The sequence below is a fragment of the Aspergillus affinis genome (genome assembly GCF_023601865.1).
Source record: "Aspergillus affinis strain CMG 70 chromosome Unknown NODE_56_length_205077_cov_90_699902, whole genome shotgun sequence".
Lineage (NCBI taxonomy): Eukaryota > Fungi > Ascomycota > Eurotiomycetes > Eurotiales > Aspergillaceae > Aspergillus > Aspergillus affinis.
The window spans coordinates 47890-72921 of record NW_026515837.1 but is presented as its reverse complement, the minus strand read 5'-3'; the positions used below and the strand labels follow the sequence as shown (position 1 = coordinate 72921).

The 25032-nt window shown below is 52.3% G+C and overlaps 13 protein-coding genes across 13 annotated transcripts; 5 read left to right on the top strand and 8 right to left on the bottom strand.

Moving 5' to 3' along the window:
- Positions 1-575: 575 nt before the first annotated feature.
- Positions 576-1938, bottom strand: KD926_008500 (putative acid phosphatase; the record flags this gene model as incomplete). The annotated part of the gene is made up of 3 exons (XM_053101232.1): positions 576-608; positions 673-1686; positions 1747-1938. 3 exons carry the CDS (start codon positions 1936-1938, stop codon positions 576-578), a joined length of 1239 nt encoding a protein of 412 aa, XP_052955158.1.
- Positions 1939-3278: 1340 nt separating this feature from the next.
- On the bottom strand, positions 3279-4544 carry erg6 (sterol 24-C-methyltransferase; the record flags this gene model as incomplete). The annotated part of the gene is made up of 3 exons (XM_053101231.1): positions 3279-4173; positions 4238-4272; positions 4341-4544. The coding sequence occupies 3 exons, from the start codon at positions 4542-4544 to the stop codon at positions 3279-3281; spliced, it is 1134 nt and encodes a 377-aa protein (XP_052955157.1).
- An 881-nt stretch (positions 4545-5425) lies between these two features.
- slt11 (Pre-mRNA-splicing factor ECM2) lies at positions 5426-6636 on the top strand (the record flags this gene model as incomplete). The annotated part of the gene is made up of 2 exons (XM_053101230.1): positions 5426-5566; positions 5623-6636. 2 exons carry the CDS (start codon positions 5426-5428, stop codon positions 6634-6636), a joined length of 1155 nt encoding a protein of 384 aa, XP_052955156.1.
- Positions 6637-6891: 255 nt separating this feature from the next.
- KD926_008497 (LYR motif-containing protein) lies at positions 6892-7336 on the bottom strand (the record flags this gene model as incomplete). Its single annotated transcript, XM_053101229.1, has 3 exons — positions 6892-6986; positions 7038-7214; positions 7273-7336. 3 exons carry the CDS (start codon positions 7334-7336, stop codon positions 6892-6894), a joined length of 336 nt encoding a protein of 111 aa, XP_052955155.1.
- A 336-nt stretch (positions 7337-7672) lies between these two features.
- Positions 7673-9156, top strand: KD926_008496 (putative ribosome associated DnaJ chaperone Zuotin; the record flags this gene model as incomplete). The annotated part of the gene is made up of 3 exons (XM_053101227.1): positions 7673-7816; positions 7922-8062; positions 8122-9156. The coding sequence occupies 3 exons, from the start codon at positions 7673-7675 to the stop codon at positions 9154-9156; spliced, it is 1320 nt and encodes a 439-aa protein (XP_052955154.1).
- A 615-nt stretch (positions 9157-9771) lies between these two features.
- On the bottom strand, positions 9772-10804 carry KD926_008495 (uncharacterized protein; the record flags this gene model as incomplete). The annotated part of the gene is made up of 2 exons (XM_053101226.1): positions 9772-10101; positions 10541-10804. 2 exons carry the CDS (start codon positions 10802-10804, stop codon positions 9772-9774), a joined length of 594 nt encoding a protein of 197 aa, XP_052955153.1.
- Positions 10805-11050: 246 nt separating this feature from the next.
- On the bottom strand, positions 11051-11780 carry KD926_008494 (cytochrome b561 domain-containing protein; the record flags this gene model as incomplete). Its single annotated transcript, XM_053101225.1, has 2 exons — positions 11051-11398; positions 11550-11780. The coding sequence occupies 2 exons, from the start codon at positions 11778-11780 to the stop codon at positions 11051-11053; spliced, it is 579 nt and encodes a 192-aa protein (XP_052955152.1).
- Positions 11781-12988: 1208 nt separating this feature from the next.
- Positions 12989-13999, top strand: KD926_008493 (fungal specific transcription factor domain-containing protein; the record flags this gene model as incomplete). The annotated part of the gene is made up of 1 exon (XM_053101224.1): positions 12989-13999. One exon carries the CDS (start codon positions 12989-12991, stop codon positions 13997-13999), a length of 1011 nt encoding a protein of 336 aa, XP_052955151.1.
- Positions 14000-14179: 180 nt separating this feature from the next.
- KD926_008492 (glycoside hydrolase family 28 protein) lies at positions 14180-15395 on the bottom strand (the record flags this gene model as incomplete). Its single annotated transcript, XM_053101223.1, has 3 exons — positions 14180-14638; positions 14700-15116; positions 15174-15395. The coding sequence occupies 3 exons, from the start codon at positions 15393-15395 to the stop codon at positions 14180-14182; spliced, it is 1098 nt and encodes a 365-aa protein (XP_052955150.1).
- Positions 15396-17575: 2180 nt separating this feature from the next.
- On the bottom strand, positions 17576-18700 carry KD926_008491 (putative phosphopantothenate-cysteine ligase; the record flags this gene model as incomplete). Its single annotated transcript, XM_053101222.1, has 1 exon — positions 17576-18700. The coding sequence occupies one exon, from the start codon at positions 18698-18700 to the stop codon at positions 17576-17578; it is 1125 nt and encodes a 374-aa protein (XP_052955149.1).
- An 815-nt stretch (positions 18701-19515) lies between these two features.
- Positions 19516-20625, top strand: KD926_008490 (uncharacterized protein; the record flags this gene model as incomplete). The annotated part of the gene is made up of 1 exon (XM_053101221.1): positions 19516-20625. One exon carries the CDS (start codon positions 19516-19518, stop codon positions 20623-20625), a length of 1110 nt encoding a protein of 369 aa, XP_052955148.1.
- A 344-nt stretch (positions 20626-20969) lies between these two features.
- Positions 20970-23196, top strand: KD926_008489 (putative acetamidase; the record flags this gene model as incomplete). Its single annotated transcript, XM_053101220.1, has 6 exons — positions 20970-21399; positions 21520-21856; positions 21997-22268; positions 22387-22562; positions 22659-22941; positions 23057-23196. The coding sequence occupies 6 exons, from the start codon at positions 20970-20972 to the stop codon at positions 23194-23196; spliced, it is 1638 nt and encodes a 545-aa protein (XP_052955147.1).
- A 524-nt stretch (positions 23197-23720) lies between these two features.
- KD926_008488 (DUF3431 domain-containing protein) lies at positions 23721-24965 on the bottom strand (the record flags this gene model as incomplete). The annotated part of the gene is made up of 1 exon (XM_053101219.1): positions 23721-24965. The coding sequence occupies one exon, from the start codon at positions 24963-24965 to the stop codon at positions 23721-23723; it is 1245 nt and encodes a 414-aa protein (XP_052955146.1).
- Positions 24966-25032: the final 67 nt, after the last annotated feature.

Genomic DNA, 25032 nt, shown 5'->3' with positions numbered 1-25032 from the left:
TTTGTTCCCGATTTATCACCCAACTAAGAGGAAGGTTGGACGTTACCCGTATGAAAAAGAAAGAAGATACAGCAAAGTATTCCTTCCTTCCAAGCTACCTACTCAGGCTAACGAACGAAAAGACCTGCCACTTCTTCCACGTAATAGACTATTAGACCCGCCCCATAACGGATAAAGTTTCAGGACAGGGCCTTAATTAATTTGTGTTTCTCTGCACTGGCGCTCAAGCTTGTCCACCCTCTAGCATCCTTGCTACAGTGTTACGGAATCCCGATTGTTTTGGATGATTTGAAGATATCTAGCAGCACAAAGGCCCATCATTTAGATCCGCAATCCTACATACTGGTGAAAGTAAAGCATCGTGCTTTTACGTGGTGGTCTATGGATATTAACAGCTCTGAAAGACCTTTCAACTGAGTCTTTAAAAAAAGTTTGTTTTACATTATTTACTTTTCAACTATTCAGACATGAACGTATCGTTTTTCGTCATCCCATATCTAGCTAGGCTTTTTAGTTGGCCGGGACGTGGAAGAATATATGTATGTGACAAGATAGGTAGATAAGTGTAGTCTACTCTACTCCGTAATATGGCTCTCAACCTTTCCGTTCTATCAAACAACCAATTTAGTTAGTCAATGTATTCTCAAAGAAAACGAAGGGGATATCACATACCAGCTCACGACTATACTTCACTCCAACATTGTTTCCGCTAACCGAATCGTACGGAACAGGGCTCGTGTAGTTGAACGTAGCCGTCAGATTCTTCCACGTCTGCTCCACCACGTTCAGGATGCCGTGGCCCGCAGAGCAGCGGCCCCGAGTCAACGGGACCGGCCACGTAGAAGCACCGGGGTTGCTGCGCATCGGGCCGGGGTGCGTCTCGTTGAGGTACAGGTTACTCGTGTCAACGTCCCAGTTCTTGTATCCAACCTTCTCGGCCAGGAAGCTGAGCAAGTTGGCGCCGCAGTCCCAGCGGCCCAGGGACGGGAGGCCCCAGTTCGCGGACAGGGAGGCGATGATGGAGTAGTGGGTGTAGAAGGTGTCGTCTTGCTTGCCGCGGAGGTGCTCCGGAACGGCGCCGCCAAGCAGGAAGCTGTAGATCTTGTTACCGATCTCGTAGGTGTCGTTCTCGTCGAAGGTGAGCAGGATGAGGGTGTCCTTGGTGAAGTACTCGTTCTCGAGCAGCTCGGCGAGGAAGCGGTAGGTCCAGGAACCGGCGAAGGTGATGTTCGTGTCGTGAGCGTCGTTGGTCATGTTGGGGGTGATGAAGCTGTATTGCGGGAGACGGTGGTGGGCGAGGTCGTCGTAGAAGTCGGTGAAGTTCTTGATCTGGCGCAGACGCGTGGCGTCCTCGGTGACGGAGTTGAAGAGGATCTTGGGGTTGTGCTTGCGCACGTAGTCGTTCGGCCCGCTCTCTGGGTACCGGTATCCTTGGTATCCTGGGTGCGGCATGTGTTCTTGGTACTCGCCCCAGGCGATGTGCTTGACGTCGAGCATGTCGGCGATGGTGGATACGTTGGACGGGATCTGGTTGAAGTCGTCGTTGTCCATGCCGAAGGTGTCGCCGCCGGCGGAGGCGCAGTAGTTGGGCTCTGAGGGATGGGTGACGGCCCAGTAGTTGCTCAGGAGGAGACCCTTCTCGGCCAGCTTGGATAGGTGAGGGTCCTTGGCCGCAGCGTCGAAGTCCTGTGGTATTCAATCAGATGCGGGCTCATGTGGTGCTAAAGGAGTATGAGGCGGACTTACGGTGTTCTCCAACCAAATGTTGACGAATCGGTTGAAGGACAAGCCCTTGACATTGGAGACGGGGGAGTAAGGCAGGACTGTCGCCTGAGCAGCCTCGATCTCCGCACGAGAAGGCAGTTCCTCAGTGGTGGTCTTGGCCAAGGCCAGGGAAAGACCACCCAGGAGAGTCACCAGGGTTTGTTGAGGAAGCATTGTGCTCTCTGGGGTGCTTGAACTGTCGATTGAACAGTAGATGCTGTCGTGAGGGATGGATAGGAAAGAATCATTTCATTGTTAAGGCACCTTCCATCTCCCTTATATACCTTTCCCAACGGCATGGCACATTAAGACGGATTTTCCCGGCAAGACCTGGTCCATTCACGAGGTGAATCCAGATAGCACTACCACGTACCCCTCATGGCAGAAGCATCTCGCTTCCAGCATCTCTCCACCCGGGACATGGCAAGTTGGTCGTGTCGTGCATCGCGTTGTTGCACGTTGCAAGGCGATGATCGCTGAGTGGCCCAAAGCTTGGCGACGGGTCCCGGGCACGTGCGGGAGCTGGCTCACCCGACCGGCTGAGCTTGGCCCGGGTGGAGCCGCCTGGTATATTCCCTGTAGTTACTGTAGGTACCTGCGGAGTAGAGGGAGTGCATACTTCCACGAACTTGTCGAACATGCCAATGTGAGCATATCCATTGGTAAAAATTGCTACGAAGAAACAGGGCTGAGTGGCACGCGGTTCGCTTATTGCTTATCATGACCTTCGGGGACATAATAGAAATTGGTCACTGGCTACCGAGCAGCGGGCCTGACTCGATTCATTTCATGGAGGTCATTCCAGTCTTCTCCACGACAAGATACCCAATGAGTACAAGCGTCTGAGCAGGAAACTTCCGAGCAACCTTGAGATTGGTCTTGGTTTGTGCCTTGCTTCACACCTGGTAAGGTTTCGGAAATGCTGATACCCGTGGAAGCCTGGGAAGTGCACCACCTCGTCAAATTACGGGTCTGATAGATGGATATTTTGTCTTGAGCAGTATGTAGACTAGCTGGTCTTGAGTATAGACCTCTGATACAAGGCAGATGAAAAAGGAAAAGCTTTCGTTCATGACTCGGTTACATTAAAAACCCTATCTTTATCTAAAGGAACACACAGTAGAAAAAATAAAGATAATGTAAGTCGATTATCACCGTGGGCACGTGGACATATACACAGCAGTGAGTTCGTAGGACCTTGACCTTGACAAAGAGACAAAGATGCAAATGAGAACAAAAACATAGCATCCGGTGGCGGTATGCGTTTTAGAAAAATCATGTGAGAAAAAGAGAAGAAGAAAAATTGAAGATCGCCAGAAGCGAGATAATAAAAACAGGGAAATAGAAGAATCAAAAGGCACAATATTAAAGGATTTAAAAGACCGCCAAGTCTATGAGGAGAAAGAGGATAGAATGCTGGTACAAATCGGAGGAAGCAGTGGTTTTTGTACAGGACAGGGCGTTTCACATGAGGTATTTTTAGGTGGCGAGGATTGATGCGAAGGTTGAGATGCTTACTCGGGCTTGCGGCCCACCATGAGGTACATGGGAGTGAAAAGCTTCTTCTCACCACCGGCGACTAGGCAGTCACCGGCCAGAGCCAGACTGTCGGCAGTCTTCTGCGTGCCCTTGGGGGCAAGACCGACCTTCTCCATGGCGCCAACAAGGCGATGAGCGATACCACGGCCCCACCAGGTCATGCGGGCGATGGTAAAGAAGTCCCAGGGCGAGGACATGTGCTTGAAAGATCCAGCGAGAGGGTAGTACCAGGGGATGGTGTCGGGGCGGTCTGCCAGATCCTCGTGGTGCAGGAGCTCGAAGCCGGCGTTCTTGACAGCGTCCAGACCCTCGGAGACGCGGACCATGTTGGAGATACCGTCACCCTGCTCGATACCGAGACGGATCTTGCGGTGCTCGGGGTTGTCGTTGTTGTACTCGTCGGTCATGAGCCACTCGTACACGCCGAAGATACCGCCGGGCTTCAGCACGCGCATGATCTCCTTGTAGACGCCGACGAGCTCGGGAGCGTGGACGGTAGCCTCGATAGCGTAGACGGCATCGAACGAGTTATCGGGGAAGCTCATCTGCATGAAGTCACCCTTGACGAAGCTCAGCTTGTCGCTGAGGCCCTCGCGCTCGGCGTAGCGGGTGGCACGCTGGATCTGGTAGTCGTTGTTGTTCAGACCGACGACGTTGGCGTCGGAAAACTTGACGATCTCACGAGCGGGGCCGCCCACACCGCAGCCGACATCGAGCACCTTCATGCCGGCTTTGATGCCCATCTGGTGAGCGAGGTAGTGCTCGTGGCGGGCGATGGCCTGGTAGAAAGGCTCGCCGTAGGCGAATCGGCAGAAGTGGAAAGAGGTACCCCATCCGTATTCGTACAAGTCGGTGGCAAGGTTGTAGTAGCTATGAGGGGGAAGGTTAGTAAACGAGAAAAAGAGGTGGTGACTTGCAAACGCGGTGAACATACTGTCTGGTCAAGGTGGCATATTCGGCACGACGGGCCTGTCGACAAGAAAAAGACAATTGGTCAATGTTTACTCCAAGAATCAATTGAGCAAAGTATATCTTACAGCGCGAGTTTCCTCGGTCTCGTCGGCGGCATCCTGGTTATCCCAATGCTTGAAGTATTCATCAATAGCAGCCTTCTGCGCGGCAGCGTCCTTTCCACGCATGGCGGCGAAACCACCCTGGGCCTGAGCAGATTTGCCGTGCAGAGCCTTGGCGAATTGCGCATCGCGCTCGTGGTTCTCCTGTTCCAAAGCGGTAGGAGCCATTGTGAAGAGTAATTACAAGTGGTGTGAAAAGGGGTGGAGATTCGGTGGAAAAAGAATGTCGGATACGACGCGAAAGAGTGGAGGGGACTCGGAGGGCAATTTGTAGTTTGTAGACCACGAGTCAAGAAGAAGAATCAGGCAACAGGGAAAAGAGAGGGTGGGAGAAGTGAAACCGCAATTTTTTTTAAAAAAAAAGAAGAAGAGAGGAAGAGAAGGAGAAAAAAAGCAAGTCGCAGGTGAAGATAAGCGGCCAGCAAGCAGATCGACGAGAAAAGAAAGGAGGCGGAATCGCGACTGACTTTGACAAGGGGCACGGCCAATCGCAGGTGAGGAACTGACCAGGAGACCCACTCTTGTCTGCGCTAGCCCCAATCGGGCCATCCGGGGTTCGAGCCGGAGAGGGGGGGATCCTATTGGCTGGCAAAGTGGCGCAGGGAATACGCAAATACGCCGCGGCAGGTGGAATACGCAGCGAACACGACGGGTCTAGACACTACCTTAGTACACCTACTTATACTGGCACCATTGAAGACCTGTTTAATATTCAGAATGGATGTTTTGTGTATATGATGCTAGTCGATGTACCAATCCCAGGTTATATTCAACCCTCCCAAAATAGATGAGCCTTTGGATCTTATCGCGGAAGGTTCCACCGCGCGAGGTTCACCGTTCACCATGTCCGCGGCCGCCGAGAACCATTCCCACGTGACATCCGCTTATGTCACCCACTAGCCACATGATCCCGCCACTCTCCAGCCACAGAAGGAACTCTATCGATAATCGTGATTCTTTCCCGACCACCGAAGCGCATCCACTCGCTCGAGCTACGCGTGCCTTCGCCGGCTCCTCATCGAGACTTGCTGGAACAACCGCGTTACAGTATGCCTCAGCCTCAGATTAAACAAGACCTCAACCGGTCGGGGTGGGAAACCACCGACTTCCCCTCCGTCTGCGAAAACTGCCTGCCCGAAAATCCGTACGTGCAGATGCTGAAAGAAGATCACGGTGCAGAATGCAAGATCGTATGTCGCCCTTCTCCCGCCTCTTCAACCCTTTCTTGGACCTAACTGTCGGATAGTGCACTCGCCCTTTTACCATCTTCCGCTGGAAGGCCGACCGTACCGCGCGTACCAAGCGCACTGCCATCTGCTTGACCTGCGCTCGGTTGAAGAACTGCTGCCAGTGCTGTATGCTCGATTTGTCTTTCGGCCTTCCCATCGTCGTGCGTGATGCCGCTCTCAAGATGGTGGCTCCCGGCCCCGAAAGCACGATCAACCGCGAATACTACGCCCAAGGACACGAGAAGGAGATCGAAGAAGGACGCGGGGCGGTAGAGGAATACGAAAAGACGGACGAAAAAGCGCGTGACCTGCTGCGACGACTCGCACACAGCGAACCCTACTACAGAAAACCTCGGCAGATCGAAGCCCCGCGCGATGAGGAGGGCGAGGCGCCGTCCGCCGACGGTCCGGTTATGCATAGTCGATATGGCAACGGACCGGGTCCGATTCGAACAAGCGACAGTAGAAGAGGGACGCCTCTGCCTGGAAGAGGACGGGGTGGAATGCGTGGTGGCCGCGGCGGTCGTCCGTTCCCCGGAACTGCTCAGTTGCCGCCGTCGCAAGACGATATTCTTCCCCCCGCGGACCCGAACGTTACGTCTCTCTTTGTCACGGGTGTCGAGGACGACCTACCCGAGCATACTCTGCGTTCTTTCTTCTCCGAGTTCGGTCAACTCCGGTCGCTCGTCTGCTCCCACCGCGCTCACTCTGCGTTCGTCAACTTTGCTACACGCGAGGGCGCCGAAGCCGCTGCCAAACAGTGCCAAGGAAAGGCTGTCATCAAGGGCTGTCCGCTGCGGATTCGGTGGGGCAAACCCAAGCCGCTGGACAATATGGACCGCGAGGAGAGATTGAAACATGCTCGTGAGGGACGATCGGCCGTCGGGACATCCAGGGGACCAGGCTCCGGCAACAAGGCCATCACCGCGGCGGGCGAGGGAGCCGTCGACAAGCCGGAGGCGCCCCGAAATATCGTGGCTCCGCCCCCGGGCAGCGGCGAGATCCAGTACACCAGTCTGTCTGGCGATTAAGCGTACGGTTCACATCTTGATACATCTCTACTTGTTAAAATACTGGCACCATTGAAGGCCACATGTACATTCGAAGCGGGCGTTTTTGTGTATTCTCTTTTCTTTACATTGCTATTATCAATCCAAAATACCCCAAAAGACGCCGGAAGGAGAGAAAAGTTTGGGTATACTATAATACAAAGCACAAATGCAAATATTCTGCAATCGCCCCATCCCATGCGTAGAACATGTATTCCAGCACCCGTTAAGGTTCGCCTAAGCAGAGCATGGCTTGTCAATCTTGACACTCTTGCCGCCAATCTTGATCGAGTCGTTATCGCCGCGTTCGATGTTATCGTGGATATTAAGTTCTATTCCCAGACTGTTAGCAACATCCACACAGCTTCCAGAAAAAGACATACCCCATCTCGCATTGTCATCTCCGGCCACTCGAGACCCTTGCACAATATTATGCTTCAGAATGTTGGCCACCTCCACGGCGTGGTTGATCTGCATCGGGGTGTCGATTCCGACACGGGGGTGGTCATCGAAGTTCCGACGGGCCTCCTGGCGAGCGGCAAGCATCACACGGCTGTCATCTATGATTCAAAGTAAGTTAGAGCCGTGCGATTGAGGACAAACAAAGCGTTGACTGACTTTCAAAAGCGACCCGGGTGGCGCGGAGAAGCTGACGATAGGCACTTCGAGCGGAAACGGCCATGTTGTGAGGATAAAACGAGAGTAAATGATTCGTAAAGTTTGTGGTGAGTGATTCAACTGCTGGAAATCTCTTCCAACCAAGTTCTGCCGTCCAAGTAGTTGCTCGTCAACTTGTCCCTGAAGCATTCGATTTGATCTCCGAAACCACCGGCGGCTGATTGGCGTGGCGTGGGCGGAATGTCGGGGCAGAAAAATTAAAAGAGAAAAAAAAAGACACACTTTTTTTCTGCCGCCGCCGTTCTTTCTTGTCAGCATCCACTTTCCTTCGGGCCCCTCCTTTCTTTTCTTTGTACATCTCGAACGCCGCAAAGTACAGTTGGCTTCGATCCGCATCGAAATGACTTCTGTTACCGTCACTCTGCCGGCTCTGCCTGCTGGCTGGTCCGCCGATAAGGACTTCAAGGCCGTTGGCTCGCTGTCTGCCGCCACCCAGCGCACGATCGAGCCCGTTGGCCCTCACTTCCTCGCTCACGCCCGCAGAGTACGTTCTTCCGCTGACTGAAATCTATCTGATTTTGCAATTGTCAAACTCTGCAAACGGAGTGGCCTAATTTTTCCCGTTGTTCAAACACTAACAACCCTCTAGAAGCGTCACAACCGCACTTTCTCTGAGGACGAGAGAATCCAGGCCCAGAACAACGTCAAGAAGACCGAGGATGAGGACGATGACAACATTTCCGAGCCCGAGGACGGCATGCTCCTGGCTCGTGAGGCCAAGGACTGGAAGGTGCGCACATCCATTGTTTCTTTTTCCGCCCACTAAAGCCAATCGCTAATCCATCACAGAGCCAAGATCACTACGCCGTGCTCGGTCTGACCAAGTACCGCTGGCGCGCAACCCCCGAGCAGATCAAGCGTGCTCACCGCAAGAAGGTCCTGCGTCACCACCCCGACAAGAAGGCCGCCATGGGCCAGAGCGACGAGAACGACCAGTTCTTCAAGTGTATCCAGAAGGCCACCGAGGTTCTCTCGGACCCCGTCCGTCGTCGCCAATTCGACTCCGTCGACGAGGCCGCTGAAGTCGACGCCCCCACCAAGAAGGAGGCCTCCAAGGGCAACTTCTTCAAGCTCTGGCGCCGCTGCCTCGAGGCCGAGTCCCGTTTCTCCAAGATCCAGCCCGTGCCTATGCTGGGTGACGACAACAGCACCTTCGAGGAGGTCGACAACTTCTACAACTTCTGGTACAACTTCGACAGCTGGCGTACTTTCGAGTACCTGGACGAGGATGTTCCCGATGACGGTGAGAGCCGTGACCAGAAGCGTCACGTCGAGAAGAAGAACGCCAACGCTCGCCGCAAGCGCAAGACCGAGGACACTGCCCGTTTGCGCCACCTGGTCGACGACCTAGCCGCCCAGGACGAGCGTATCAAGAAGTTCCGTAAGGCCGCCCGTGCTGACAAGGACAAGAAGCGTCTGGAACGTGAGGCCGAGGCCAAGCGTCTGGTCGAGGAGAAGGAGAAGGCTCGTCTGGAGGAGGAGCAGCGCAAGAAGGAGGCCGAGGAAGCCGCCAAGGCCGACCGCGAGAAGTCGAAGAAGGCCAAGGAGGCCGCGAAGAACGCTTCCAAGAAGAACAAGCGTGTTCTCAAGGCCTCCGTCAAGGACGTCAACTACTTCGCCGAGTCCGGTGACGCCTCTGCCGCCCAGATCGACGGCGTTCTCACCGACGTCGAGAACATCATGGGCAAGATCGACGCCGAGGAGCTGGCTTCTCTCGCCGAGCGCCTTACCGCTGCCGGTAAGGATGCCGCCGCCGTCAAGGCCGCCTGGACTGAGGAGGCCGGCAAGAAGCTCAAGGAGGGTGAGGCCAAGTTCTTCGCTTAGATGTGATGTCTTGTTGAACGAAAAACTAAAATCATGGTGTTGTTTTGGCGTGGTCTGGCGGACAAACGCTTTTACATGTTAGATGGCATGATTGGCAATGATAAACATGCTGGATAGATGGATAGACTAGCTTTTCAAGATCTAATGGAGGCAACGAACTTATGCATTCCTTTTCATTCTTCACTTTGGTTTTAATATTGGTGATTAGATTCCGTATCTATCCCTGAGTCCTTTCATGAACATATCCCAGCGATCACAGCACCCTAGTGAAGTAGTTCTACGACAACAATTTCCTGGCTGCTAGTGCAGCCGCAGCATCAGTCTATACATCTCACCCGCCCTATACCAGACAGCAGCTGGACGCCGCATCAGATAAAGGGTTGGCGATCTGGTGCATTTTGCGCCAGTGCACTCGTCCCTGCGGTGAAGAATCGCATTCGACCGGCCTATCCGGTCAAGATGACTAGAGAGTCGGGCTGGTGCATACTCTCTGCAAGTGATGCCCGAGATTATTATAATATGGTTTCCTTAACCACGCCTCAGTCAAGGTCATCTTACTCTTCCACTCCTGCTCGCGCCCTTTGATTCCGTTGCCGCCTGGGGTATTCCACTAGTTCACGCGTCTGGTATTCGCCGAATCTTGCCCGGTCCACTATACTCTTCCCCGTCATCCTTTTTGTGGCATCTTTTCGTTTCGGAGCTGGTGGAATCATTCACATGCTTGGGAGAATCCGATGAACTAGGCGCCACTAGCTCGTCCATGAGTCGGCCGACAAAGGTATCAAGAGGCTTGTACGGAATCATCTTCCGATGAATCGTAGGCCACGTTAAAGGCATTTCCGCAGTCTTCAGGTTTCCGAGCGCGTCGAGAAGATCAGTGGTGATCTCAGCCTCGCATAAAAGTAACGATTCTTGATCTATGACGTTCGTCACTAGAAGACGGGACTGGGGAGAACATGATTTAGTATCGATATCGGCAGCGAGCGGATAAATAAACGTACAACGCGAGTTTGTGGTTTGGATGCAGGAGATTCGCGTTGTTGATGCTATGCAAGAGCCAGCAGAATAAAAAGGAAGTACGGGTCTTCGGTCCAATCTTCTGGGGTTGCGTGCGCAAGGAGTTCTTGCCGCCGAGTAGACACTCTGCTTGCTCGGGCAAGGCCCTTGCAATGTGCCCTGCGGGCTCCATTGATACTGGTATAATGTATGTAGCCTACTGTATCGGATAGGGGATCACTTTTATGACGATGGAACGCGACAAATGGCGGGCGGTGGATCGGCCGGCCTTATAAGTAGAAGTGAGACCCTTACCTACTCAGCAGAGGTTAGTTAGTCTTACCATCCAAACAGGCTGTAGGCTAGCTCTTACATACCTAGCGCGTACAAACCTTCGCCCTTCGCGGAGCAGAATATTGTAGATACAATGAAGTTTCGATTTCGGAGACAGATTACGAGCTAGCGCTTCAGTATCGTCTGTGTACTTGGAATCCTGCGGCGTGGACTCTGAGTAAGTGGACGTCTCAACATCGTCGAAGAGGCATCCCGGCGATTCAAGATGCCTCGAAGTCCACAGTAGAGGGTGGTCTAGAAGATCACGTCGGCTGCGAATAAAGTCAAGGAGCGGCTTCGGCGTACAGGTCTGATCCATCGTCAAGATGGAGGTTGCAATGACGAATGTTTTACCGCCTAGGCAGCCGCATGGTGTATGCGCTGCAGTGCCCGTGACAAGCTAACCCTAGGCTCTAGGTACGGATTTGAATCCAGTGATCCGTTGAAAAAGATTATTATGACTTGATAGTGATTGATCACTATAGTACCTCTTGTGATCCAACTTCAAATACCCCAATTAAATCCTAAACATGCATCACTGGCCAAGCACCAGCCATGGACCCTTCTATAACCTCCTCTCCTCCAGTTCTAGCTCAGCCTTCTGTTTCGACGAAGGCAACTTCTTCTTTTCCACCAACACAGTGACGAGCAGAAGAGCCGCCCCAAAAACACCCCCTACCACGCCATACGCGATCTCTCCACCGGGGGTATTTTTGACAAGTTTCAAACCAAGCCCACCATTGATGATACCAAGAAGGATCAAAACTCGGCCGTACCAAACATGTAGACGGGTCCACTTTCCAGGCGCCCGGGCTTTCCGGAACCGGAAATGATGAATTAACCCGATGAACGGTTGGAGTAGTAATAGGACAACGACGATGGTTCCGAGGATTGTGTGGGCGTTGTTGTGCAGCTACGGTTGGAAGATGTTAGGTCCCTGCATTGGGACTTTAAAACGGTGCAATGCAATTTTCCTTTTTTTTTTTTTTTTTTTTTTTTTTTTTTTTGATAGACATTTGGAAAATGTCTTTCTTTGAAGGCTGAAAAATAAAAGTGCTACTTACTCGGTCAACAATCTTCCCAACACGAATGCCAGTTGCCAGTCCCGCAAGCATCAAGATCCAGCTGAGCATTTGCCATACAGCATGTATCCAAATAGTCCCTTTGACACGGAGAAATCGAATCACTAAGACTCCGAGGGGCATCATAACGGTGAAAGCCAGGCCCATGACAATGGCATGGGACTTGACCAACTTGGGGACTAGATGAAGATCTTCGAAGATGATTCGAGCCATGGGGAGCGAGTGGAAAGAGAAGGATCTGCCATTGAGCGTCAGTAGGCAATCTTGAACTTCATGAATCAGACATACTCAAAGAAAGTATAGCAATGTTGGATGCCAGGGGTAGGCTGCCGAAGTGGTCAAAAATGATTGAATTGATGGAATAAAAGAATGACTGCCTGATCAACTATCTAGAGGCCAAATTAGGTCCTTTTTTTCTTCAATTCCACGTGATCTTCATGGCCAATACCATGGAATCTTCCGTTTCATTGATGGAATCCTCCACTTTGTGAGACATGTACTTGCCTTCGAATCGAGGTTTATTTTCTTTGTCTTTTAACCCGGCAGGGTTTGACGTTGAATCTTTGGAGTCTCGGGAATACAAAGCACTTACAATGGTTCTGCTATCGTGGATCATCCAGCACTTTATATGCGATCTCTAAAATCTAGAGCATTGAATGAGGTCATTTTGTATAGAGATGCACTGACCAATCAATCGACACCATCCCTCCAAGCACCGAGAAATGCGGGAACCGCGAAAAAGCCGTTGCATTGGCAGCACAGCCACACCTCGTATTGCCAACATCGCTGCCATCTGGCGAAGATGTGAAGGGTCTCAGGCTTCCATATTCCGAGATCGCCGAGCTTTAATGCGATTGACAGACTTGACCAGCAGGTAAACGATTTCATCTGTCGATCAGCGTTGTAAAAGCAAATGTCACACAGCATAACCATGGACAAAGAGACTCGACCGGCCGGACTACCACCAATGACAGGGCCTTTGATATTCAAACTTAAAGCCTGCGTTGGTTGTCGCGCCCGGAAAGTAAAATGACAGGGAAACACCCTGCAGCAATTGTATACGGTGGTCGGTGGCGTGCATATATCCGTCGCCAGTGAGGACCTGCAATCGACCCTCAAAGGAGCAGTTGACGAAGACGGAGCCAAAGTCACAGCTGGATGTGATGCGTATCCCTAGTCCAGCATTGTGGGACCTGGACATATCGATCCGAATATGCAAGCAACCGGTGGTTTCCTCCCCGTTACTGTCTCAGGCGCGAACCTGTTGGCGAATTTTCGTCGAGAGGGTGGACCCTGTCGTGAAAGTATTGCATCAAACTAGCCCAGAAAGGGTCGTTGTTGTATCGGCATGTCAGCCGGAGTCCCTACGGGACATTTAGAAGGCTCTTGTCCATGCGATCTACTTTGCAAGTATTGCAAGCATGACGTCGGAGGAAGCTCAGGAATGTTTTTACATGAACAAGGACACGGCTTTGATGGGCTATAGTCACTTGGTGGAGCAGTCACTGGCACGCGCGGCATTTCTCCTCGATGACGAATTCAGCACATTACAAGCGCTCGTTCTTTTTCTGACGATAAATCGACTATCCGGCAAGCCGAGTGTTGCATGGAAGCTGGCAGGACTGGCAAAGCGGTCGGGAGTGTTTCGCAAATCCGATTTGACAATCTATGAACGTGAGATGAGAGCCCGATTGTGGTGGAACCTGTGGTATCTGGATCATCGAGCTGTCAAAGATCTCGGGGAAGAGGATGCATCCGACAAAGAGACCTTTCCAGAACTGCCTTTGAACATCGACGATGCCGACCTTGATCCACATGCCACAAAGTCTCCGACTCCGCGAGAAGGTTGGACTGAAGTGGCATTCGCTCTTGTACGCTTCGAAATTGCCATGACACGATGCCAACTACATGATCAACTTGATCTGAACCAGAAAGAGCGTCTTATACAAGCATGTGAAACCAGAATCCATGATCGGTATCTCCGACACAACAACGATACGGAACCGATCCAATGGCTAACACAACACGTCGCACACGTTCTGATAATGGAGATGTGGTTCGAGCTGTACAGTGCCGACACTGTTCCCATTGACAGTTGGTCGCAGCATGTGCAGGACCGACTCTATCTGCTGGCGATTGACATCGTCGATATTTCTGCGCGATTAAAAACGGAGCCACAATCGCAAAAGTGGAGTTGGTTGCTGACGGGATACCAACAGTATCGCCCGTTAGCCTTTTTGTTGAACGAGCTGTGCTATCGACAGGAGTGCGAGGCGGTGCATCACGCATGGAAAGTGGTGGAGGATGCGGTCACTCGCTGGCCCGATCAGGTGCGCGCTTCCGTAAGTGGGAAGGTCCTGGCTGGCCTGAGGCAAAGGGCCAGGCGAGTGCAGTTGCAAATCACGCAGCGTCAGCATTTGGTTGATATCTAGGTAAATAGGCCTTATATGATGAGGTTTTAGTTGATGAGGCACTTGTCCAGTTGTATTAAAGTCTATATAAGTAGGGGGTACTAAATTTGGTATTTGACAGGTGGTATATAGCACTACTGTCAAGCAGTAATTATTATACACACGAAGAGAAATTCAGGCCCCCTTCCACCGGCGAGACGCTTAGCAAGAAGCACCGGAGGGAACGTTCTTGCACTTGCTGCTCTTCTTGCCACCGGAGACGCTGTTACCGCTCCAGGTCCAGTTCTTGCAGCTGCCGGAACCGCAGAGGAGGTAGACCGGAGTGGCAGAGCTCGTGACGCTACCGGTGACCTTCTTGAAGGTGATGTTCTCGATCGGGATGCCGTTGGTAGGGTTGCCGGTGGGGCTGCCGTTCTTGTAGTCCTGCTGGACGACGATACCGTACTTGGTGATGCCGGACAGAGTGATGTCCTCGAAGCGGACGCCCTTGACGGTACCGGTGGCACCGTAGACGGTCTTGATGCGAGCACCGTTCTGGGAGTTGATGATCTTGGAGTTGATGATGTTCACGGTGTCGACGGTGTTGTCCTTGCGGCCGCCGACGGAGCCGATGGAGAGACCGTGGCCGCCCTCGCAGTGGCCGTTGGAGAAGGTAATGTGCTAGAAGATTATTAGCCGAAACTCTCTGCAGTGCAAGGAGGCAGAGCGGAATGGCACGTACCTTGCCGGAGTTAACAGCGAGACAGTCATCCTGGTTGTAGACGGTAGCGTGGTCAATGGTGATGTAGGTACTGGAGCCAACGTCGAAAGCGTCAGTGTTGTGGCCCTTGTTGGTGCCGGAGGAGTTATCGATAAGCACGTTCTGGATGGTCAGGTGGTTGGACTGGATGCTGAAACCCTGCACGGGGGTATTGTAGACCTTCAGGCCCTTGATGACGGAGTTGTTGAGCTTATGGGCATAGAAGAACTTGGGCTTGGTCTTTCCACCGTTGCCGCCCTTGCCGTCCCACCAACGAGCACCGTCGCAGTTGATCTTAGCACCGGACGCCTGCTGCACGGTGATGTCGGTTCCGGACACGGAAATCAGGGGACCCTTCCATTCCTTGTAGCCGAAGGTGGTCTCACCCTCGAAGGTGACCTATTGGGATCATGAGTTAGTTGCGATATGGCTGCGGACGGGGAAGGGAGCTCGTACGGTAGCACCAGTCTTGAGGCCAGTCAAGTCAAGAGTCTGACCGGCAGGAACCTGGATGTTCTTCAGGACGATGTTCGAGCAGGAGCTCTTGCCGGACTTCGCCTGCGAGGCCGAAGTGAAAGTACAAGAGGAGCCACGGGTCTCAAGATCAGAAACTGGGGCGGCAGAGACCAGCAAAGCGCCCATAGCAGCGGCGACGAGGCCGGATTGAAAGAAATGCATGATGAAATGAATGGAAGTGATTGAACGAAGGAATGAATAGGGCAAGCCCGGGAAACGAAAGAACAGAAACAATAAGAAGAAAGAATGAAGGAATGATGGTGAAGAGAAATCCTCCCATCCTCAGGACCCTGCAGGATCCTTATATTCTTCATGATCTGGTCGCCAGTGGAGCAGTCCTTCCCAAACACAGATGGGCCAACCCGCCAAAGGGTCTCGAACACTCGACCAGGGGCAAAAGTGGAAATGAGGTCAGGACCCGGACTATCAGCAGCGTTTATGGATTTCCGGACTAGTTTAGAGCGCCCATTCATTTCGACGAGGAGCTGGCAGCCAATATGCGTGCCGGACGAGATTTTAGTCATTTTAGGGCTGGTTTGGCGAACGGTTCTCAGGCAGCAGAGAAAAGAGTGGTTTAGGCCATGGTTTAGCGCCTCCCCACTTCGCCCCAAAAAGCTTCGCCGGAAATCCCTCGATCCGGCCGTGACCGAGACATGCACCATTCACAGCGTCTCTTTTCATTTACTCATCCCCCCTGGGATTCTTTTCGCGTTTGAGATTGTCTTGCATGGGTGATAGTCGTGGTTTTATCAAGCCGGAATATACATGCCTTGGTTCATGGTTCAATTCTTTGGCTGAACAGCCACCAGTCACTAACACCCTCTTGCCCTAGCTTCAACCCATTCCAATGCTTTAATCTCCGGATATAAATTAATTGTCCGAGGTTTTTCCAGTGCAGGTTTAGAAGTTCCCATCCCGCTTGACACATGGCCATTTCTAATGGTCTTACTGGCCTGGGTCTTCATCGTCTCACCGAAGTTGAATGCTTTTGATCCAACCGTTAGCTACCCCAGTCTGAGACATTTCTCTATCCCTGAATCCCTGGGATGGTTTTGGGAAGATTGTCTGCTGTGGTTACCCCTTGTTGTCACAGGGTATCAGTGTAATGATATCACTCTCTGTTTCTTGACAACTCTTCGTGTTTGAATCAACGACTCCTGGGTTTGGGTTCGAGAGTGAATTAAACGCTGATGCTGTCAAGCAATTCAGCATCAATCGTACACTGCGTCGAATTCAAAACATGTTAGGAAGCTTCCTCGCGAAGTACGATCAGTCTATGCATCTACCGGCTTCAATGTAAGCATCCTGACAAAACTACCAACTCCCAGATCCACAAGTTCCAGGTACGGATATCAACCCCTGCCTTCAGATGCATTAGTGCGGTAACAACGTTCCTCTTCCATCCATGGAATCTACTCTAGAAGCTGGTAGGTGTGGAGATGCTGCGGCGGAACGAACGGAACCAGGATGACTTCCTACTTCCTAGTCTACATAAGCCTGCAAGTTTTGACGCCCACACACGTTATCTGAAAGCAGGCCGTTAGTTATTTTTAGAGTTAATTTAATTGATTCTTATATTATGAGTGTTTGCACCTTCCAAAACGGGCCCTTGGAATTGTTATCATCACATGTCTACTGCGTTATTACATAGAACTAGTTAGAAATCGTTTCGCAGGCTTGCATTCGAACACCAGGGGTGAATCACTAAGCAATGTAAAAAAAGCATCGGATACAGCTCTATGCCAGGTTAGTGATATCCATTATTACTTTGTGGTGAACAGAATTTAGTAAAGCCTGGGTTGTATCATTGTTTCTCTGGCCTTCGAGCAGGGACGTATCTAATCATGGGATACAGACGGCTATGAGATCAGTCTCTAAATATATTTACTAGTTAGAAAAGAAAGGCATGTAAATTAGCTTCCATTTACGTTGTACATGACACGTTATATTGGGCTTCGAAGTATGGTATTTCGTTAACTAGGTTCGACTACCAGAATGCGGGACATATTTACGGGAAAGTGGCATCTATGGATTTTTACCAATGAACCCAAAAGGAAAACGTCGATCTGCGGACCGATTCCTTGACTTGCAATAAAACAAGTTAAAGTGACGTGGCAGTGGCACGAGACTCCTAGTAATTAGCAGCATTTTTCTCGTAGATACCTTGCTCTTCTTGGATTTGGTTTTTACACAGGGGCCACAGCTACTCGGGAAGTGAGAGCTGATTGAGAAGTTTTTGGACTCAGCTTTGCTCCTGGTAACCAGTGGCCTGATAGGGCATTGGTAAATGGTCGCATAGAGCTGTCAGTTCATCGCTTCATACATCACGAAGAATTGCATCTTCAGATACGATTATCTCTTTTCGAAAACATTCCACATTTCTTCCGTCTCTTCTCAATCCTATCTGAGTGCAATCTGACCACCTCAGAGACAATGAGACTCTCAATCTCAACAATCTCCTCCCTAGTGCTCATTATAATCAAGCCCTCGTTGCTCGAAAGCTCAGGAGCCCGAACCCATTTTTTGCACCACGGCCAGGGCGAAACAAAAACTGCCTCGCGATGAGAACTGGAGATCAAACCGCCGATAACGAGATGGTGTTTATAGCGCTTCAGTGAGCTACGCGCTTTATAGAGCAGAATGTTTGGATCGGATTCCAGTTTGAGCGAGACGATCATACTTCCGGTAGGCAACCATTCGTTCACCAGGTTCTTCAGGAACTTCGGAACCGGTTTGAGCTCAATACTGGGATTCTCGGGCTTCTTGGGCGCAGCTTGTTTGTCTTGACCTCGAGTGTTTGCACTATCCACTACACTTATGCCGCTCTTCTTGAATGGACAGCACGGCTGTAAGGGCTTGTTTCCAATCCCAGTCATTCTCCTGGGCGGGATGAAGACCTTGGTCACATCTGCGGCGAGGTATACAAGCCCTTTAGTGTGCAACGGCTGCATTAGAATAGTCACTGCTCGCAACTGAAACATGTAGTCGGAGATTGTTTCAAATGGCAGAAGGAGTAAGTTACGGAACTCCTTGGCGCAGCGCTGACCTTTAGGGGCATCACGTATTTGACCCTGATATCCTCTACGGAGCGGGTCTCTACCACCCTCTCCATTATCGGAAGAGTCCTGTTCGGCGTCATCAAGGTCCAGGAGAGGTCTCTTCGAAGGGGTGTAACGCCGGGAGTAGGGAACCAGACTGTTCTGGCGATACAGAAAGATCACTGCATATCTGTTGTGCAGGAAGTACTCGGCAGAGCGAGCACCTCTCGTGCCGCGAGAGAAATTATCCATGAAGTGGGCTCTCGACTCGATTGGAACAGCCGTACCTCCCGATGTGACAAGGGCCACGCGACGTTCTGTCTCAGCATGGTAGTCGATGAACCTGCTTGCGACCACCTCGTGGGCAGCAAGGTACTCCGGGGGCGAGTGTTGTCGAAAGAAATCTGCTCCCGCTTTTGCTCGATCCATCTTGTCTACACTTTGGGATGTATGGGCCAATGGAGGCTCAGGCAAGACTGGACAGTTTCTTCCTCCTTCCGGATAGGCGACAAACCTTGGATATAAGAGTTTTTTTAATACACCCATCTATTGGCTATAAAACGGAGACCTCCAGGGTGCTATTGGATGCCCCGATAGAATGGCCCGACTATAAAGGGATTAGTCCGCATAGTGAGATGAATTCCGGGTTCATGGAGGGAACTTTTGCGTGAAACTCTCCTAAGCCAAGGTGTACGGAACGAGCCAGAAACCGTGACGACAGTATCCGACATTTCTGGCGGGTTGCGTGCTGACATAACGGATGAAGCGATGTGTTGTCTCTTTGACATGAAAGACATGAATCCTTTCATACTGAGAAGTGTGTTGGTACATTGTAAAGTAAGCGACTACTAGATTTCCCCGCTTTCTCCTCGCTCTTATCTCCGACAGCGCTGCCCTAATCCCAACCAGGCAGGCTATCAAAGCATCCCTTCCTTCAGCGACGCATTAAAAAGCAATTCAGACCCCGCTCTGTCCGAAAGGTAAGTTTAGCATCTGAGATGACTGCCTTCCTAGCCAAGAAACTGGAATGTACCATGAATAACACTGGCCGAATGAAGAAACCTCGAGGCATCCGGCGGGACCGCCACTGCCACGCCTGTCGAGCAAGAAACATCAAATGCGATCTGAATCGGCCTCGATGTCGCTCTTGCGCGCAAGACAGGTGGACGTGCACTTACCCCAGACGAGTGGTGTGGATGGAAGAGAAGAACTACTCCCCCTCGTCCTCACCGTCGCCCTCCTCGATGACACTTCCGACCACTCAACTACCCACCCCATCCACAAAGATCCCAGCTAGTAATAACAAGACCCAACCCCACACTCCTATCGGCCTCCATGGCTTCGTCGATCTCCTCGCAAACTGCTACTACCGCATCCGCGCCTCCCAGCGCGGGTTTCCCATCGAAGCCATCGAGCTGATCGCACACACCCTCGAGTTCGCACGCGCACGCATCAACGGGGCCAAGCAACAACAGCATCCTACCTCATCGACCCTCACATCCATCCAACTCAATGTAGCCGTCCTCATGGGCCTCAGCCAACTCGTCGAATCCGCTCACCCGCTCGCCCTCTTCGGCATCGCCACCTTCGCCATCTTCGAAGTCTGCAGTGGCTCCTTCGGACGCTGGCACTGCCATCTACACGGTGCGCGGTCCCTCCTCGATCTACACTGTCGCAATCGAGCCGACTTCGAGACCCTAAGTCGCAGAATCACCGGGCTTGGCGACGTTCTGAGATACCTGGTCTGGTTCGACACCACAGGGGCTCTGATGCGTGGGGGGAACTTGATCTTCGACGACTGGCACCGCGAGACGCTGCAGACTAGTTTCTATGAATCCGTGGGCTGTCCACCAGAGACATTCGAGTTGTTCGTACACCTAGCGAAATACCACCATGTCGAGAGAGCCGCTACTCTCGATGCAGTGGATCTCGCCTGGCGCGCAATGGACCAGATCCTGCAATCGCAATCAACCGACTGCACGACTGATCGAGGTCGCGCGGCTGTAGTGTATCGATATACGGGTGCCATCGTGGCATTCACTCGCGCGGGCTGTAATCAAAGTACCACCACCACTACTAATAATAATATATCGACAACAATGCTGTCTTCCCGCGTGGTCTCGTCCATGGTAGATAAAGTCTGCGAGGCCGTGGCTCAGATGGACGTGAGCTCACAGTTCTACATCCACATGGCAACGCCTGTCTATCTGACAGGGATGAACGCGACGACCGAGGCGCAGTGTGCCGTGTTTCGCACGTACTGGCGAAATTGCCAGTTGGGTGACTTTCCGCGCTATCCGGATGGACAGGCGCAGTGTGAGCGGAGGTGGAGGAATAACCGAGTGATAGTGTAGATGCGAGATGCATAGTGTAAGCAATTTAGCTCGCGTGATTAGTCTGGTTTTCTTATTGATAATGCATGGTTAGTCTCAGACATTTCAGTGACGAATGACTCGCTCGCGTAGAATCCTTTCCCGAAGAGGAAAGCAATCAAGATATGCAGCCCTAACTCAGTCTACCAGCAGAGAACTTTCAAGACCCTCTTTAGCATACTAAACTGCCAATCACCATGTCTAGTTCTATCATATCAGTATCTCCGCGTTATAATAAATGCTATATAATCCCCTACCCTTGAACCGTAGCCTTTATCTCGCCCTCCCTCAGAACATCCCCAACCTCTAGAAACCTAATACAAAGAATGGCACCTATATACGAGCAACTCGCCGCTCAAAAACGCGCCGACCAACTATCTCTCATCCCACCCGAATGGCGACTCAATCCCATCCCATCCGTCGAATCAGCACCCAATGCACTAACCTATCTCCGGAGGATCCTGACGCCCGCCGAACTCTCCCTGACAGAGGAAACCGACATCAACGTTCTGCTCCGAAAGCTGCACTCACGAGAACTCTCCTCGCTGGAGCTGACGAAGGCATTCGCCAAACGAGCAGCCCTCGCCCACCAGCTCACCACCTGCTGCACGGAGATCTTCTTCGAAGAGGCCTTCAAGACAGCCGCCCAGTTGGACGAGCATCTCGCAACTACAGGATGCCTTGTCGGCCTGTTGCATGGGTTACCTGTTTCCATTAAAGACCTGTTCACCGTGAAAGGCGTCGATACTTCCATTGGTAAGATCCCGTGCCATTCCTATCCCCATCCTGTCCAAGGATGGGCTATGGGTCTATCAAAAACCCAACCAATCTGACCCGTGACCCTCTGACCAAACTGACCACTAACTACCCCCACAGGCTGGGTCGGCCTCGCAAACCAGCCCGCCCCATCCGACAAGTCCGTGGCTACGACCCTCCGCCGTCTCGGAGCGGTGCTGTACGTGAAGACCAACCTCCCGCAGTCGATGATGATGTCCGACTCGTATAACCACGTGTTCGGGCAGTGCGTGAGCCCATTCCATCGCGGACTCATCTCGGGCGGGAGCTCGGGTGGCGAGGCCTCGCTTGTCGGCGCCAGAGGGAGCGTGTTGGGCATCGGGACGGATTTGGGTGGCTCGATTCGCATTCCGGCGGGTTTGTGCGGGATGTATGGTCTGTCGCCGAGTCATGGGAGGCATCCGTATGAGAGGGGGAAGTAAGTCTTGAATGGTTTTTCTTTGTTAGGATGGTTTGAATGCTTGGCGGTGTTGAAGACAGGGATGGGAGTTGTTACTGTGGTTGTCGTTATTGTTAACGATGGCGATGCTGATGCTAATGCGTTGTCTACCTCCCCAGTCCCGGACAAGATATCGTGCGTTCTGTAGCCGGCCCCATGACAAACAGTCTGGCCAGCATCGAGCGCTACATGGAAGCCTTACCATCGGTCTTGCCGTGGACGATCGATCCGCATGTCTCTGCCGTCCCGTGGCGCTCTCATCTCGCCTCTGTCGGGAGCCGACGTCTCAAGATCGGGTTCCTGATCGACGACGGAGTGGTCAAGGTCCAGCCGCCGGTTGCGAGGGCAGTGCGGGAGGTTGTGGATGCGTTGAAGAGCGCAGGTCATGAAGGTATTTATCTACCTACCTATCTACCTACCTACTACCCAGTCATACATGCCCTCCTGCGCGCATTACATGCTTGCGTGCAAGCCGTAGAAGACTAACACAATTCCGTTCCTGTCTGTAGTCATCGAATGGGACGCATCCTCGCACGGCCACGCATACTCTCTCTGGCTGAAAGCCGTTCTCTCCGACGGCGGCGAGGGATGTCGCAAGAAGACGGAGTTGAGCGGCGAGCCACTTATCCCGGGGATGTTAGTTGGCAACGAGACGGATCTATTGACCACGTCGCAAACGCATCAAGTATAGACCCCTCTTCCTTGTCCCCTCTTCCCTGTCCCTTTCTGTCTCCCTACATGAATCTCAAGACTAGAGAGAAGAAACTAACAAACAACCCAGCTCCACGCCGACAAATACGCCTACGAAACCGCATACCTCTCACAATGGACAACCAGCGGAATCGACGCGCTCATCATGCCCACGAGTCCCTGGGTGGGCTATAAGCCGTGGACCTGGACCAGCGGCAGCCAGTACGTCGGGTACACAAGTATCTGGAATTTCCTGGGGTATGCGGCGCTGGCAGTGCCTGTGACTTGGGCGTCCAGAGAGAAGGATCAGTCGGATGAGGAGTGGACGGAGCATGTGCCTAGAAATGAAAGTGAGAGGTTTACAAAGGAGCAGTGTAAGCTTCCCCTTCCTTCCCCTTTCTCTCTCTCTTTCCTTGTTTTGAGGGTAGTTTATTTTTGTCTTGGTTCGTTTGGAGATGGGTTTGGCTGATTAGATCTGGGTGCGGCTAGATGACATCGACCTGGTCGAGGGCATGCCTGTGGGCGTGCAGGTTGTGGGCGGCCGGTTCGGAGACGAAACGTGTGTTGCGGTGGCGAAGGTGATTGAAAGAGTTCTAGCCGGGCGTCAGTTGACTTGGGCGAAGCTGTGAAGGGGAAGGTTTTGATAAGAGATGATCTGATGTGTAACAATGGGTTGCCATATGATTGTTGCCCTGACATTTGGCAAGAACCAGGTTGTAGAATCGAACATATCTGGAATCTTTTTATCTGTTTGCATAGATTGTTTCAAAACTGAAGAATCCTATTAAACTCCCTGTTGAGTTTGGAGCCTGCCAAACATTAACTGCGCCAGATATCAACAAATTTTGAATGCATCTCCATCCAAAGCAAAGCAAAGACCAACTCCCATAGTACGTGCGAAGCAAAATTCCTCAACGCTCCGAGGAAGAAAATAAGCAAATAAATCAAGGCTAGATTCCCATCGTCATGAAGATAGGAAAAAAGAGCCGCGGCCCACAAGGAAGCTCACAAATATACACAAGAATATTATGACGGACGGCTTTCGTACCCAGGAATTGTCAGACACCAAGGCCCTGGCCGTCACTCGTAAGACGGCCTGCTGCGCCTAGAAGACCGACTCCGTAGTGGAAGATGAAGGGAGGGGACCGACAATCTAGAACCCATCTCCCTCCTTCCAAGGTCTTCCGGCTTCCTTGGCTCTGGCTCGGGGGTCCTTGCCCCGTTCTGTAGCATTGAACAGGATTTCATCCAGCAATAGCTCTTTTTCGTAGATTTGGTCTTGAAGTGTGAGATCCTTGCCCGGCTCAGGAACCGTGAGACGGCTGTTCTCTCCCAGATTTCCGCGCATCCGAGCAATCTCAATCACTTCGGATTGGCCATACCAATGCTTCAGCTGCTCCTCCAAGTCTTGCTTTTGGAGACCAACACTGCGGAACTCATCGTACTCGAATTGGCCGCCAAAACAGACTCCATACCCATCACAGTAGCAGACGTTCTCCTTGGGACAGACCACGTTTTGTCCGGTAAATACCACGTGCCACAGATATTCCCAGACACGACCGGAAATGTAATCACTCAACTCCGTCCGAAGGATCCAGTCGCGGTAGTACACGAAGCGCGCTTTCGGGATGGACAGGATTCGCTCGCGCGAGACCGCAAACTGGGCGCAACATGGCTGCGCCAGGACGTCCGGAATGGGGTCATCGGGGAAGATTTCGCCCCATGATCTAGCCAGCATGGTCTCTTCCTGCTTCGTTTCGTCCTCTTCCACCGTGCCGGGATGCAGCCAGTCGGGACAGCCGGGGGCCCAGGTGCAGCGCAGGTTCATGTACCCTTCGCGGATCACACGCGCGGGGTTGAGTCGGTCCAGAATCTCGGCCGCATTCCCGCCAAAGATCTCGTCATTGTGCCACGCGAACTGGTGAGAGTGCATGAAAGCCACGATGTCGGGCAGCTGGTCGTAATGGTCGATGATGAAGCTCAGGTATACCATCACCTCGTGTCCTTTATTCCGGGGCGGGTGCAGAGGCGCAGAGGGATCGTCAACTACGTAAACGGCAGACTGCCAACCGGGGAGCTCGTACTCCATCCACGTGGTGTCTTCTTCGCTCGTCTGCGGGACCACGAGCGTTTTCGAGTAGTCCGACCCGGGAGGCTTAGGTTTTCCAGGGACGTATTGCGGTTGAGGAGCGTACGGCTCTCTGCCCGGTCGTTCGTCGAATCCAACTCCGCTAATGTTCCAGCGAGCATACGGGGTAGGGGAGGGCGTCGCGACGGTGTCGCCCAGTCGAACGGTTTGCGGCATCCGGCGCCATTGCGAGAGGCTGGTGAACGAGTATAGGAGGATGACGAAGAAGGCCAGGCCAAGGAGCGGGATAGCCCGCCGTGTAGAAAGCATGGGATCGGGTGTGTCGGCGCTACCGCGTAGAAGAAAAGAATCGTCGCAAAAGGATAGGAGAATCTGT